This window comes from Nyctibius grandis, chromosome 4 (assembly GCF_013368605.1).
Source record: "Nyctibius grandis isolate bNycGra1 chromosome 4, bNycGra1.pri, whole genome shotgun sequence".
In the NCBI taxonomy this organism is placed as follows: domain Eukaryota; kingdom Metazoa; phylum Chordata; class Aves; order Nyctibiiformes; family Nyctibiidae; genus Nyctibius; species Nyctibius grandis.
The window spans coordinates 56,388,040-56,402,976 of NC_090661.1; the positions used below are offsets into that span (position 1 = coordinate 56,388,040).

Consider the following 14,937-nt stretch of genomic DNA (forward strand, 5'->3'; position numbering starts at 1 on the left):
GCTCTACCTGTGCTCTGTACACTGCCATGAGTATCCATGGTTGTGATAATTACATCACCCTCCCATGTGGCAAGTTGTCTCAATGTGAGATCTCTTAAACAAGATCAGCTTTGAAGAGAATTGCCCCTGTTCATCCCTGAAGAAAATTTTAACTTTGATTTGCAGGTGGCAAATAAAGCAGAAATGCTCCATACATCTTGTTCTTGTATTTTGAAGATACTTCCTATTTCTCTTATGCAAGCATGTTTTCAGAAGTTAGCTGGACCAGTTATAAAGAAGGGAGAGCTCTGGTTAGAACATGTGAACATTACAGTGGTGGTCTGGGCTCTCCTTTCTTCAGCCAGTGAGGATTAAAAAAAAAAAAACACCCACCCACCCAAATGAAATTCTGAGCTGCCCTTTCTGACCATGTCCCAGAGATCCCCAGCTGTTATTTCAGCACTGAGTACTCAAATTTTCAGAAATGACAACCACTTTGGACATTATAGACCTTCAAAAATATGACTTTGGTGTCCCAATAAGACAGGTGCTGGACACTTCTGAAAATCTGGTCTTTAGAAGCCTGCTTGGGAGCAGACCCATTACCTTTGTCAACAAGTTCACTCTTGCAAACCTCTTAGCCAAGTTAGTGGTTCCCCAAGTAACTGCAGCAGTCAGGGGCCTCTGGAACCCCAACTGGGACTTGGTGCCAAGCTGTGAAATGGTTCACATTACAGTCCATTTGAACCCAGCAAACAACTGTCAGGCACCACAGGGCCAAGCAACTTCTAGGCACAGGGAGTAAAAGGAATGAAAAAATATTTGGAAGGGAGGGAATATATTAAAGCCTCTTTGGAGCAGAAAGTCATTGAAATGTGTAGAATCACTGAAAAGTGTTAAAGTAGTATTTGTGTTTAGCAACAAAACGAAAAATAACGTAAACATCATCTTTTTGATGCTACCTAATTCTGAAGCTTTCAAGAAGGGGCTTACGGTGAAAATCTACAAAAAGCATGAAGTGTGCTCCATGACACCCAGAACTGACACACAATGATCAGTCTGTAAGTGAGCTTTGCTTTGACAAGTCTTCCCCGTGCCAAACATGCATTCTGCACAGTCTGGGCAGCAACCTGTTTCTCTGAGCTCTGTAAGAGCAATTGCAGAGCAGGGCTGACTTGAGCACACCAGCCCTTCTGCAGAGCAACAGCGAGAGCCGCTGCGGGACTCCCCGCTCTGCTGGAGTCACAATGCTGCTTGACAATCACCGTACCACTGAGCAGCAGTGCCTGCAGCGGGGCCTGCCTCCCTCCTTCCACCCCAGCTGAGACTGTGACAGCGCAGCAGAGGCAGGGAGCTGGTACCCTACAGGCGATGCAGGCAGGATCCTTGCCCGTGGCAGGCAGCGGCTCTGTGCATGGCAGTGTGCTGAGCCTTCCAGCACAAGTGCCTGGTCCTGCTCCTGCTGAGCTGTACTGGGAGAAGGCAGCCACTGCTTCCTTATTCTGAGGCACCAAATGGCTAAGCTTCAGGACAGCAAACACCTCAAAGGAAGAAGCATTTTTCCAGTTCTAATGCGGACTTGCAAAAAATGAATGTGGGCTATATTTTCAGAGGCAGAGGATAAGAGGATGTTGAAAACACAGGAGACTTTGTGGTTTGAACTAACTCTGAGGAGAAAATCTTGCAGTCTTGAAGGCAGAGAGACTGGGGAGGGAGGTGGGAGTCTCAGAGAGACTATTAGCATCACCAGGGTAGGAATACAGCACGCGATGAAGGTCATGCACGGCAGTGACGATGGGAACAGCCAGAAACTCTGCTTATGACAGAAGGTCTAAATGCCACAACAGAGTGAGATCAGAGACAGAAAAATATGGGCAGTTCAGCACAGGAGTCCTCAAAAAGCAGATCATTGGTATAACCTCTGCATTTAGTGCAGGTTACAGGAGCAGCACTGGATTTCATTGCCTTGCAGGGGCTGGAGAGACCAACAGCCTGAAACTCACTCAGGCATCATTAATTTCAGCTTGCCCAGAGGTACCCAGTCTGTGCCATAAACACTAATACTAGCACTGAAAGAGAAGTCGTAAAGCTGCTTCTCTGAGGATAAACTCAGGGCCTGGAGTGGAAGCAGGTGAACAAAACACAACACGTGTTGGGATGGGAAAAGATACCCTTTCCCAGGTGAAAAAGTAGTTAGTGCCACTTACTTCTTCTCTATAGCTGGGAGCAGTGATCTCAAGACAGCAGAGTCACAAAAATAGCAACACTGGAATGGGGGAGTTATGGGACACAAAGCCAGGCGTTTTGCCTGAGGAGATAACAGCTAGAACAGGCAGCTGCCGTCCTGGACACAGCCCACCCAGGAGGAATCAACTGACCTTCTGATAACTGCCAGGCTTAGGTCGCAGGAACACTGTCATATCTCCATACTATTTAGAGTACCCTGGGGACTAAACGTAAAATTGCTAGTTTTGTATAGATAATAGATTTTTATACAGGTGTTTGAAATTGAGCATTTTGTTGAGTCAGTTAACAGCAACAATTGACATGTTTGGCTGGGAGAGGAGGAGGAGGTGGAGGATCTTCGTCTTTAAAAGCCTCTGGCACAAAGCTGCTGAAGCCATCTGTTGTTCTGTGCAAAGGTTCATGTTACACATGCAGAGCTGCTCACTGCAACCTTGGGATTTGGGCACACGATGGAGTTACCAGCACTTAACGAGTTACTGCATGCCAGGGGGGCCATGGCAGGAGCCGGTGCATGGGGCTGGCACACAGCAAAGGCAAGGTGAATCACGTTAGCTGAGACCCCAGGGAAAGCAGAGGGCACCTCAGGTCTGTGGTAGGGTTAAAAATGTGTGAAGAATCAGTTACTATTCTGCTTAAGCCCTCAGATGTTGAATGAAGCAAACTTCTGTCAGGGTCCTTGACCTTAAATGATTCCTGAGTAAGATGAGGGGGTTTGCTGGACAAGGCTGTAGATGCTTTAGCCAAGTAAATTCCAGTTCAGTACAGCAAGTTTAATGAATCTCCATGTGAAATCCGTGTTTTCTGCCTGGCTCATAATTGGCTGTTACAAAAAACCCCAACACATTCTGCTGCTTGGATTTCATCACATATAGAAAAAACGAGTATTAGAACCATGGAGGAAGCCTGAAGATCTGATGAAATCTTAACCTTATAGGTGAATCAAAAGAATTACCACACTTCAAAGGCCGATAGCCAAGATACGAAATACCCATTAAAGAAGAGATGTATGGTGGGGTCAGTTCTGAGTGCTGAAGAAGAGGTTCAGTGGAGCACAGAAGGGTTCAGGAAGATACGTCTTTTCCTGGCAGCCTGGTGAGATGCAGGCAGCATGAAGGAACGACATCTCCCCAGGTGAAGCCAACTCTCATCCCTGCCTGGCTCTGAGACCAGGGCTATAAAACAGTCGTGCTATCATGCTCTCCTGTGGCTTCCCAGCCACATTTCTACTTTCACCTGGCAGCAGGGGAGGGCTAGCTTATTAGCCTTACCCCAGCCTTCCTGTGGACTGAACTCTATTGAGCTTCGTGATGAAGAAGAAAAGCCTGCCCTCCAGTCATTGCACCCAGAGCAGGCAAGAGGCATGCAGGGTGCGAGAGCACTTAATGAGAGGATGCAATTTAAGTGTGGCCACGGGGAGCTGGCAGCTGACAGGGATGAGGGAGGCTTCATGTTTCAGCAGAAAGAGGTTTTCACATGTGTCAGGGAGGGCAATGTCAGTGGAGAGCCTAGAATAGAGCCTGGATCAGCCAGGGTGCAGGGTGAGGTGGGGGAGATAGTAGAGTTGGATGAGGCATGAAAGGAAGAAGAGTGATGGAGGGGTAGTCACTGCAACCATGCATCCAGGGAGGGAGTTGTAAGTTGGATAAAAGAAGGTGGATTTGAACTGGGTAGATAAAAAAGGCAGGGAAGAGTTTTCTGCAGGACACAGAAGCACTGCCTACACCACTTTCCTGTCTTCATCTGAGAGTTGAAGGCAGGTGCCTGCATCTACTCTGCCCCTCAGAGAGCTGTAATAAACCCATCACGATCCAGACACTTCCACTACACACAGACATTGGGGCAGAGCTTAGGCCACCCCCCTGCCTGTCTGCTTTCCTCATCCATGACTGTGTTCACCTAAGCTTATTTATGATTTCTGCCAACAGCAGAATGTGGCCAGGAGGATCAAAGTCAGTCAAGCTGGTTTCCTCCTTGGGCAGGTAAGATGTGATACGGCTCCCCAGCCGCCCTCCTCAGGGTGGCAAGACAGTGCAGGTATTGCTGGGAACAGGCACGGTATCATGGGACAATTTATAAAATATTTACTTTGAAGGACTGGTCTTTCTCACCATGTCTATATACTGAGATAAAATGTTTGTTTTCCCTGCTCTTCCCCACTGTTGAACCGTCAGCTTAATACCAATGGAGTTACTATCAGCACCTGCCTGCCTCATCAACTGTATTGATGCAGGAGCCAGCCTATATAAATAAATGACAGTGCAGGCATCCCTTCCCTGCTGTCCTTGTCACCTCAGAGCTACCGAATGACCCAGAGTCCCCAGGACACGTACACTGGAGGGATGGAGAGGGATGAAGGGGAAGAAGAGAACAAGGGAGGTTTGAGATGGGACACCTGCAAGAGCCTGCACATGGTCCAGGGCAGCTGGAAGGTCAGAAAGAAGAGCGGGAAGGCAGCGAGGGTGTGGGGCAGGTATCAGCAAGACCCTGCTAAGCAGTTCATCAACTCCTCCAGATGAACACCATCCTTTCCCCCCACTAGACACCATCACTGCCCAGAAAAGCTGGCTCACAGGGAGAGAGGGTAGCAAGGCTTGTTTTGACCGGGGTGGAGGGAAAGCAGGAGAGGGAGAGGGAGGCACTTACATGGGCTGGGATGTGCTGAAAAGGCTGCCGTCGTACCTTCGCCTGACCCCCCAGGCTGCCCCCGAGCTGGATGGCTGAGCACGGCCTCGCGGCTGGGCTGCCAGTCTGGAGTGGCGATGACATGAATGAAATAAAGAGAAATACTCCGAATAGGAGAAACAGGTCATGTTGAGGCAGAAACAGGCACACATCCACAGAGACAGAGTGAGAAAGCCTGCCGGTCAGGGCTTTGAATAAAAGCAGATGGCCACGGCTTGCTCTGCGCTCGATTCAGCTGCTCGCTCAGCTCGAGATTATTTTTGGCCCTCTGAGGAAGCGCCAGGGGATTCAAATGACCATATAAGACAACAGTGAGGTTAACCCTACCACCACTGCACAGGAAGCAGACAAGAGGTGAGGTGACATTCATCACCTCCGAAGTGCCATGCAAGCAGGTCAGAGGCAGGGGTGGAGGAGGTCCCAGGGCCCCCCCGGTGCTGTCTCCATTTCCAGCTTGGCTCTCCCAGGTGGCAGAAGAGTTCAGCAATGCTACAGATCTGGAGCTACAAGCTGCAAAGGTTTTCCCTCCGGTGGGAGGTCAAAAGCTGCTGGGCTGAGGCAAAGGCAGGACAGGTTAACGCACAGAATTGCAGGTGCTGCCTCTTGCCTAAATAGCAGGGGTCGGAGGACCCCCGAGGAGGACAGGACCAAATGGCCAGGGAAGCCCTTATTCTCCCCCGCATCGGGTCACTGCGGCAGAGCTGACAGTACAATTGCACGGGAACGACACTGAGAAGCCACGACCTCTGATGGGAGCAGGACTGCCTGCTGTACAGCATCCTGATTCCACAGCTATGAAACACGCTTACTGCTGATCAAATTGGCCCCAGTCTTCCAGCCTTGGAAACCAAACAGTCACAGGTGGTACTGAGTGTGGCATCAGAGGACAGTGGAATTATGAGAAAGAAGGAGGAACAAAACTTCAGTTTCTCTCACCTTGTTAAAAAAAATTAGTTGAAAAAAATATTTTTCCTTGGTTTTGGGGTGACTTTGTAACCTCTTCCCTCCCCCCTTGAGAAATCTGCCTTTAAAAAAATGAAAGGAGAACAATGTCTGGGTTTGAAACTGTCAGCAGGTCTGTGTAACCCACAGCCCAGCATCGCAGGGGAGGGGGATGCCGACACACTTTGGTGTCTGGAGCTGCTCTGGGCTGAGCGCAGTGTGTTTGAGGTCAGACTCTGATCTGAAATAACTACATCCTTTAAAGACTGCAGTATCTAAAAGGTAGCCAGCTCACACTGTTTTATATACGCATTTTTGGCCTCTCTCCTATGTTTTCCCATAACAAATGCCGTGCTCCCTCTCTGGCGAAACCTAAGCTCAGCGTACAGTGTGTTGCGTGGGGGAAAGGAGCCACTGGCTTCGGTGGGGCTTCTGTCATTCAGGAAAGCTTGTAGCAGTCCCCCTTTTCTTATTTTATTTGTGGCTTAAAACAGACAACACCAAGCAAATTCTCATTTCGCTGTGAGGACGTAAATTGTTGACCTCGTCGGATTTATAGCAGACTCTGGCTTTCAAACTAATGACAGGCTCACAGCCGCTTGGTAAAGTTAATTAGGAAGCACGTGTTTAGACAGGGGAAGCTGTTTTGCTCTTCCTGGGCAGGGTGTTTGTTGGGACGGTGCAGCTCAGGCAGGCGCTTACTCACCTTTGCCAGGGGTAGATGTGGTAGGGCGGGTTGTGGCTGCTGACACGGCTCGGGGCAGCCGCCTCGCTGGGACCTGCCACCATCAACTTCTGGTGGCTCTGAGCAGCTGGCTGGCCCGCAGGGTCCTCTCCCAAGCTCTGCTGGATGGCCATCTTTATAAGCTCGTCTTCACTCAGGCTACTGTACAGACTGTATTCCTCACAGTCTATCGTTTGTCTTTGAGTATTTGCGGCCATTGTAGCCATTTTTTAATTTTTATTTTTGCTTTCCTGTAAAAGGAAATGGTGATCATCAACATCTGAAAAATGAAAGAAAGAAACTCAACTATCTTGTGCTTTCGTTCAGCTCTGCCTCTTGGTTAGACTGGCTAGAAAACCCTTCAGAAATCCTTCACCAGGGAGAGAATGTTATCAGCTAAAATCTGCATGTAAACTTAGTGAACTCCTTTCTATCACATAGAAGTAACTGATTTAGCTGGTGTTTAAAAAAGGGAAGAGAGCTGCTGCAAGCAAGGTAGGTTTTCATCTACTTATTCTGGTTATCACAGCTCAAGAGAAAAATCGGTAAAGGAAATCCCCATAAGATTAAAGAGATACAGCACTGAAATTTATTGATTTAGAAGAATGCCAATGAACATCTCTTTCTGTTGTGGGTTTTTTTTTTGTTTTATTTCTTGCTCTAATTGCAGAAAATTAAGGAAAGAGGTTTGTCTGTCTGTTTGCTGGTTTTCTGCAAGGGCAGGTTCTCCACCACAAAGGGTAAAGAGACTTCATGGAGTAATTTTTTCCACCTTATCTGGAGATCTCTCAAGCAACATGCAAAGCTATTCTTTGAAGTCAGTTTCTTCATTTCACTTAGCTAGGAGAGCAACACGACACTGCTCAGTTTCACTTCTGATTTTTTTGCTTTTCACAGAACAAAGTTCAAGGTCATGAGCTCTGAGACTTATGGTCAGACTTTCTTCTAAAAACTGGTGGTTGAGAGATAGAAATGAGAGACGGGGAAAACATCAGGGCACACTCAGCAATCACAGAATGACTATGAACCGTCACCGCAGCGTGGACTCAAAAAAGGCAAAGACAATCCAAAATACTGCGATATTTCCAGCAGTGACAGAGAAGTACTAATGCCATGAATGGCTCGATGATCTAGCAAGATCTCATCTGGATGACAGAGGGCACTCTGGCTACCAGTGTTAAAGAGCCAAGGGCTTATTTCATAAGAAGAGATGGAAAAGTTTGCCTCTTTTAAGAAGATGACAACCAAGGGGTAACAGGTTTGCTTTTTATGAACACACCAGTGAGCAAGAACTGTGCAAAATAAAGGAGAATGCTGGGATGAGGAGCAATGGGTACAAGCTGTCTGTGGACAGGGCAAGGGAGGACAGGGAGCCAGCAGAAAGGTACTATGGAGGCACAGAGAGGCGAGGGGCTGGCTAAGTGCACCACAAAGCTGCCTGCCCCCCACCCTGTGGCTGTCAGCCCCTGCCCCAGCAATGCTGCAGCAGGGCCAGTCTCCAGCTCCCCACAGCCCTGCCCTACCCGGCCATGGGCCTTGCCGAGCTGGGGCCCCTGGCAGGGCCACATGCATGAGGCTGGCAGAGCCACCCAGCCTGCTGCCGCTCAGGACCTGCCTCCCACCACTCCGGGCACCGCCGACAGCAAAGCCTTCATCTCTCCTTCCCCGCACGGCTGCTCTCTCCAGCAGGCTGGGGCTCTGCCCTGCTCACTGAGTGCCCGGGGTAACCTAGCTTCCTAGAGACTCGCACCCATGTCAATGGCAGTGGGGTCCAGCACAGTGAGCCTTGCACTTGGAGAACTGCTCTAGCAGTCCTCACTGCTGTGTGTAAGGCCAAGAGACGGTCCTGACCCGGAAGAAATCATAGCTCCCTGAACAGTGACAGAGCTATATATATGCATGTCAAGACACTCATGTTTGTTTCTTTAACCATAATAAAAAAAAAGAAACTAATACAGTTTGAAGAAATTGCAAGAGCTTGAATCAAGTCATAAGTAACATAAAATATTGGATTTAGGCTTTTCACTTCAGAAATTGTGATATCTCCCACATCAACAGCTGCCTCAGACTCCAAGCACACCCCAGAAGAAGTGGGAAGAGTTCAGGGTAAAGGGAAGCCCAGCAGATTTCAGATTGACGTGACTTTCAACAATGAAGGATCTATTCTACAGCCATGAAAACTGCCAAAATAAAAACTTCTGTTGCTGTAAATAATAATGCCACTGAATTTTGTTGGTTTTTTTTTTTTTTTTTCAGCCAGATCTCTCATGGCTGCTGTAGGTTACCTTCTCCAGTGACAGCTGGTGTGCTTCAGCTCTGCTATGACCCTCACTGTCCCAAGGAACCAAGCCCAGACATCAAAATGCTGATAGCTCCCATACGGAGCTGCTGCCAGACGCGTGCCCCAGCTGCTCCTGCACTCCAGCCTGCGCCTGGCCAAGAACCATGACACAGCTTTGTTTACCTAGCAGCTTCTGCTGCTGCTTGGCTTGCTCAACTCCTGCTTGACCAACCTGGTCTCCTTCTATGACAAAGTGACCCGCTTAGTAGATGAGGGCAGGGCTGTGGATGTAGTCTATCTAGACTTCAGTAAGGCTTTTGACACTGTCTCCCACAGCATCCGCCTAGACAAACTGGCTGCCCAGGGCTTGGATGGGTGGACTCTTCGATGGGTTAAAAACTGGCTGGATGGCCGAGCCCAGAGAGTGGTGGTGAATGGGTCAAAGTCCAACTGGTGGCCGGTCACTAGCGGTGTTCCCCAGGGCTCAGTTCTGGGGCTGGTGCTGTTCAATATCTTTATAGATGATCTAGATGTAGGGATTGAGTGCACCCTCAGCCAATTTGCAGATGACACCAAGCTGGGTGGGAGTGTCGATCTGCTGGAGGGTAGGAAGGCCCTACAGAAGGATCTGGACAGGTTAGACAGATGGGCCGAGACCAATGGCATGAGGTTCAACAAGAACAAGTGCCAGGTCTTACACTTCGGCCACAACAACCCCATGCAGCTCTACAGGCTGGGGGAAGAGTGGTTAGAAAGCGGCCTGGGGGAAAGAGACCTGGGGGTGCTGATCGACAGCCGGCTAAACAGGAGCCAGCAGTGTGCCCAGGTGGCCAAGAAGGCCAATGGCATCCTGGCCTCTATTAGGAATAGTGTAGCCAGCTGGTCTAGGGAAGGGATCGTCCCTCTGTACTCGGCACTGGTGAGGCCGCACCTTGAGTACTGTGTTCAGTTCTGGGCCCCACACTTCAAGAAAGATGTTGAGGTGTTGGAGCGAGTCCAGAGGAGGGCGACCAAGCTGGTGAAGGGTCTGGAGGGTCTGACCTATGAGGAACGGCTGAGGGAGCTGAGGTTGTTTAGCCTGGAGAAGAGGAGGCTCAGGGGTGACCTTATTGCAGTTTACAACTACCTGAAGGGAAGTTGTAGTGAAGTGGGAGTTGGCCTCTTCTCCCAGGCAACTAGTGATAGGACAAGAGGACACAGCCTCAAGCTTCGCCAGGGGAGGTTCAGGTTGGACATTAGGAAGAATTTCTTTTCAGAAAGGGTTATTAGACATTGGAATGGGCTGCCCAGGGAGGTGGTGGAGTCACCATCTCTGGATGTGTTTAAGAAAAGACTGGACATGGCACTTAGTGCCATGGTCTAGTTGACAGGGTGGTGTCAGGGCAACGGTTGGACTCGATGATCCCTGAGGTCTCTTCCAACCTGGTTGATTCTGTGATTCTGGCATGCTCAGCAGCACTTTCATAGTCCGTCAGCCTATGTACTCACTCAGTAACTGGTGCGCTGCAGATGTATGAAACCCATGGGCTGGAGTCAGAGGGCTTGTCTGCAGCATCCAGCACTGCAATGCCTAAATGTAGGGACCTGGCCCCGATGGTGACTCAGAGACCTAAACTAAGCAGTTAATGGAGAGGATAGGATCTGATCATAAGCTCCTAATGGAGGTGACGCACAATGATTCTTTGGAGGAGGCAAGAATGGAGATGAAAGTGCTCCTCTCCAAGGGTAACCTGTGCCAGTGGAGCATGGGGCACAGATCTCTCTCTTCATCCTCCCCAGCCCCACCGCTGGCACCCTGACAGCACAGGAGGCAGAGCAGGCAGTGGATCCAGCCTCACTGTGCTTCTGAGCTGGATGTCAGAGTCCCTTTGTGGGCAGTCAGGGCTTTGAGGAGTGTGCAGGTGACAACTGCCAATGTGACTCCACACTCTGGCACACAGGAGCTAAACGATTTAGGTGCCTCACTAAATCCCCAGTGGATCTTGGTATAAAGGCCATTTCTGGACATCTTCCCCTCTCTCCTTCTTTTGTTTCACACCTCGTTGAGGTACATGGAGGGAAAAGGAAGATTTTGAGTTTGGGGATCACTCCTATTTCACTCTCTTATTCTTTGTATGGGTTCACTGGGTCCCACCCACTCTCAGAGAAAAGGGAGAACCTTCCCTGCATGTTGGTGGTCCTCACTAATCTAAATATTTTGACAGGAGTCCCCCGGAGTTCAGAAACAACAATGCTGGCTGCAGCTTCCACCACTGACTCATCCTGCAGGAAGAAACATCGTGGGGCCCAAAACAGAAAAAGCTTTTGGTTCTGCTCATCTAACTGGCACAACCCCGACAAAGGTGTGAGGGTCACATCCTGGGACTGCAGGAGCTTTTGGGTTGGTCCTGAGAGCCAAGGGCAGCCTGGCTGACCTGACCCCTAGCAGAGATGGTTTCAGTTGGCCTTCAAGCCATTCTTGCTTCCCTCCACCTGTCTCCCCTACCTCAGACTAACCTGTGTGGTGTGTCCGAGTTGGGCAGGAGGTATGAAGTGTGCCTCCTCCACACAGCTCCCTGTGCAACAGCCCCGAGCAGAGCAGAGCCACCACCCTCCCCTTCCACCTGGAGATGCTTCTGTTCAAAGCTGCAGAAGCCACGAGGCTCAGGCACTTGTTCAAGTTATTTCTGTAACAAGCCACGGTGAGCCAGCTGAGCTGCGGTAACAGACCAAGCACATGCCCTCAGCTGGAGGCTAATGCAGACTGATGCAGTTTAAACTTCTTTCTCTGCGGCCAAACTTGGTGGCATCACCTGGCGCTGCTGCACCCACCCGGACCTACCCTGGCTCAGCTGACACCACAGGGCTACGGCAACCCCATCTGTGGTCAGTGGTGAACTACAACAACCTTATGAAAGCCCACTAGACTAATGCACCATAAGCTATAAGCTTCTGTTACAAAGGTGTGAAAAAAAGTCAATCTTTGTGGCTAAGAGTGGTTGAACTGCTTGAATAAGTAAGATTTGGCCAAAGTGGTCTTTCTAAATGCAGCTTGAATCTATTTGCTTGCTCTAAGCCTGCTTACTGTAGGTTTAAAGTATTGGAATCAGATTTATAAGTTAAATGCTGCGTTTAGTGTTCACCCTAACTTCAGGTTTTGGGGGAGGTTCTAAAGTTTGGCTGTCGCCTGCATTTCTCTGGCAGCCCAAGAGCCTGTCCTCACATGCAGGTGGCACACAGCATTGCACATGCTGCAAGAGCAAAACCTGATTTTTAAAGCTGTGAGTATGGTGCCCTTATTATTCCTTAGAGATCACTTTGCCTTCAGGTCTGAATGGCTTCATTAGCGATCTCTCTCTTGGCAGAGAGACGTGTCTTAGGATAGTGCTGCCACTTAATATCTCAGTCTGACGAGTTCTTCTGGATCTAAATTTGTCATCATTTCCACATAGGGCCTGATCCTGATTCTGAATTTTGCCATGCCTATTTCGGTGAGAGTTTATCTAGCTGTAGAAATAAGGCCTGTGCCACACGGAGGTAACTGCGCTGCAGCCAGTGACCAGAAGGTAAGGTCAGAAATGAAACGCTTGTGCCAGGCCAGGCTGTGACACTGTCCTGCATTAATGGGCAGCTGTACCTGGCAGATCTTCAAAACCAAAGGTACTACTCCCCATGGTGACTATTAGTAACCACTCACATTACAGCAAAAGCCACAGACAAACACAATTAGGTTGCTATTATATTTGGACTACAAGTTCTGTCAACATACAGTGTTTGGGAGAATGGGCCTCTGATCCCTGATGCAACATAAATAAACAACAAGGATTACAGCTGGCTTTGGACATGCAGAACCGCGCTATTCAATACCATTAACATCTGAAACACTGGTCCCCATTGATAGCACTGCCTTAAAGAAAAGCTTAACAAGGCTGCCTGTCCTCCTTCAATAGATCCCAGGCAGCAGAATTAGCAGAATCACTTATTGCTGTCAGAGGAGGGTGGCAGGTGAGTGACAAGGTCATTAAGGGAGAAGAGCTAGGGACTTTGCTTGCCTTTGCACCGAGTTTACCCCAGTCAGTTTGTAACTCAATACAGGACCTCAGTATTTATGGCTCAGGGTATGATAAACCACATTTCCAAAAACAAAACCAAGCCTTTGGAGGCTGCAAAAGGGACAGAAGAGGAGCTGCTTGCTCGTTTTGCTTTTTGCAAGGAATGATTGAGCCCCAGCTCCTGCAGATACGTGTTTGCCTTTCCATGTGTTTGCCTTTTCACTTCTGAGAGCAGTAAGAGCACACACAGGGGGAAGGTAAACACGGCTGGGAGTCTTCACAGTAAACCAAGCTTCTACTTCAGCTCTTACTGCGGCACCTCTCAGGCCAGATCTTCTGCTGGCAATGGAAACTAGACCAATTTGCAGCACCTAAAGTACTCACATTTTTGCTGTATTTTAGGTCAGTTTCCAGATAAATCTTTGCAGTTCTCAAATGATATTATTGGATAACTACTGCTGGAAAGCAAATGACTTTTTAAAACCAGGAAGATTTCAGTGCCCATCGGATCTGCCAGAGCTGGGACGTTAGTAGAATGACACCTCATGCTGTCCAACTCCAGCAACAGGCAAATATATTTTGTAATGACAGCTTATGCAAACCGCTCAAGTTCCAGCCCAGTGCTGAAGGAGCAAAACCAGGCTTCCCAAAAGAATTCTCCAAGCAAACAAATTCTCTTGTCCAGCCCCAGCTGTCAAAACAGTTCACCTATCAGTCTGGCATATGTTATGATGCCATCAAATTGTGGATCTGTGCAAATTCTTTACTGGAAATGCATACACCTGCAAGATTCTATTTCTTTTCAGAAAGCATTAATTCACACAGCAATCAGTGCAATGTTAGCTTTGTGTCATACCAGCTGGAAAATTATAAATGAAAGAAAATATTTGCTGATGTCATTTTTTTCCTTCGCACTGTGCCTTGCACACTACATTGTACCTTAGCATGTTGTCACAAGAACTACAATTACTTCTGAGCAAGCTATCCTAGGGACAAAGATATAAGTATCACCTGCAAGTAAAAGAAAAATAAGGAAATGGCAGAGCCACAGTTCTGCTTAACACCAGTGAGTGTTCTATGGCTTATTTTTTTTAAAAAAAAAACACCCCAAAAGCAAACCACAAAACCTCCCAAGACTGTGTTAGGGTGTTAGGTTACAAACTGCTATAGGAATAAATATTTGCCTAGACATAGCAAACTGACAGATTGAAAATGATAAATAAGTTCAAAACATGCAGATTTGCATTACCTTTTTGTTCTGAAATAAAAGGGTAATAATACTGTTGAAATGGGTTATCTCCTTGATTAAGTCTTAATTCAGAAAATCCTCGCTGGTATTCATCTCCCTGCTTTGCCTGGATGTTTCGATCAACTGCAGGACAGCTTTGAAACGCTCTCGCTTTGAAGCCTGGAGTTTATTTCTGGATCACCCCATGATCAGCGAATACAAGCCAAAATATAAGTTGTTCTGAATCTCAGATTTCCTGTTTGAAGATGCACGGCAGAAACTTTTACCCATCCTAAAGTTCTTCTTTGTTGCATTATCTGAAGAACTTCACTTCATCAAGCATCCTGTAGCTAAATGACACAAAGTTGACCTTTCTATTACATCATTATTTATTGTCCCTGACAAGTAGACCATATATGGACATGTTTCTGGAACCTAAAGAGAAAAAAAATTGCCTTATAATTTTGAAGTAAAATATGTTGTCCTGGAGAGTTTTATTTACTTGAGGAGAAGGGAGCTCAATTTACTTTTCTTTCAGCTGCTGCTTGTTAAACAAAACAGGCAAACATTACGTGGGTATTTATTGATGTTTTAGAGTGGATCGTATATTTTTAAGGCTGCAAGTTTGAGACTTTGAGATTCCAAAAGATGACAAAAGCAGCTGTGAACCTGTTCCAAGTAGTGGTTGTAAGAGCTTACTACTGGAAAAAACCTGCTCTTATACCACGTAAACATGAATGACAGACTCTCTGTCAGACTCCTCGGGGCCATAAATGTGAAATGGTAGCCACCCTCCCCACATCTGGCAGAGGGCAAGCTGGCC

At 47.9% G+C, this 14,937-nt stretch overlaps 1 protein-coding gene across 2 annotated transcripts in view; it reads right to left on the minus strand.

Annotated features, from left to right (window-relative positions):
* The window catches only part of ASB2 (ankyrin repeat and SOCS box containing 2), a 33,269-nt gene extending 18,874 nt beyond the window's left edge, over positions 1 to 14,395 (minus strand). Inside the window, exons 1-3 of one of the 2 annotated variants that reach the window (XM_068398231.1) lie at positions 14,136 to 14,395; positions 6,557 to 6,825; positions 4,870 to 4,974 (exon numbers count right to left, since the gene is read on the minus strand). In XM_068398231.1, the coding sequence (XP_068254332.1) occupies positions 4,870 to 4,974; positions 6,557 to 6,801 (350 nt within the window). In that variant the 5' untranslated portion in view covers positions 6,802 to 6,825; positions 14,136 to 14,395. The remainder of the gene's footprint in view (positions 1 to 4,869; positions 4,975 to 6,556; positions 6,826 to 14,135) is intronic. The other variant, XM_068398232.1, reaches the window with a different exon arrangement.
* Between the last annotated feature and the right edge of the window lie 542 nt (positions 14,396 to 14,937).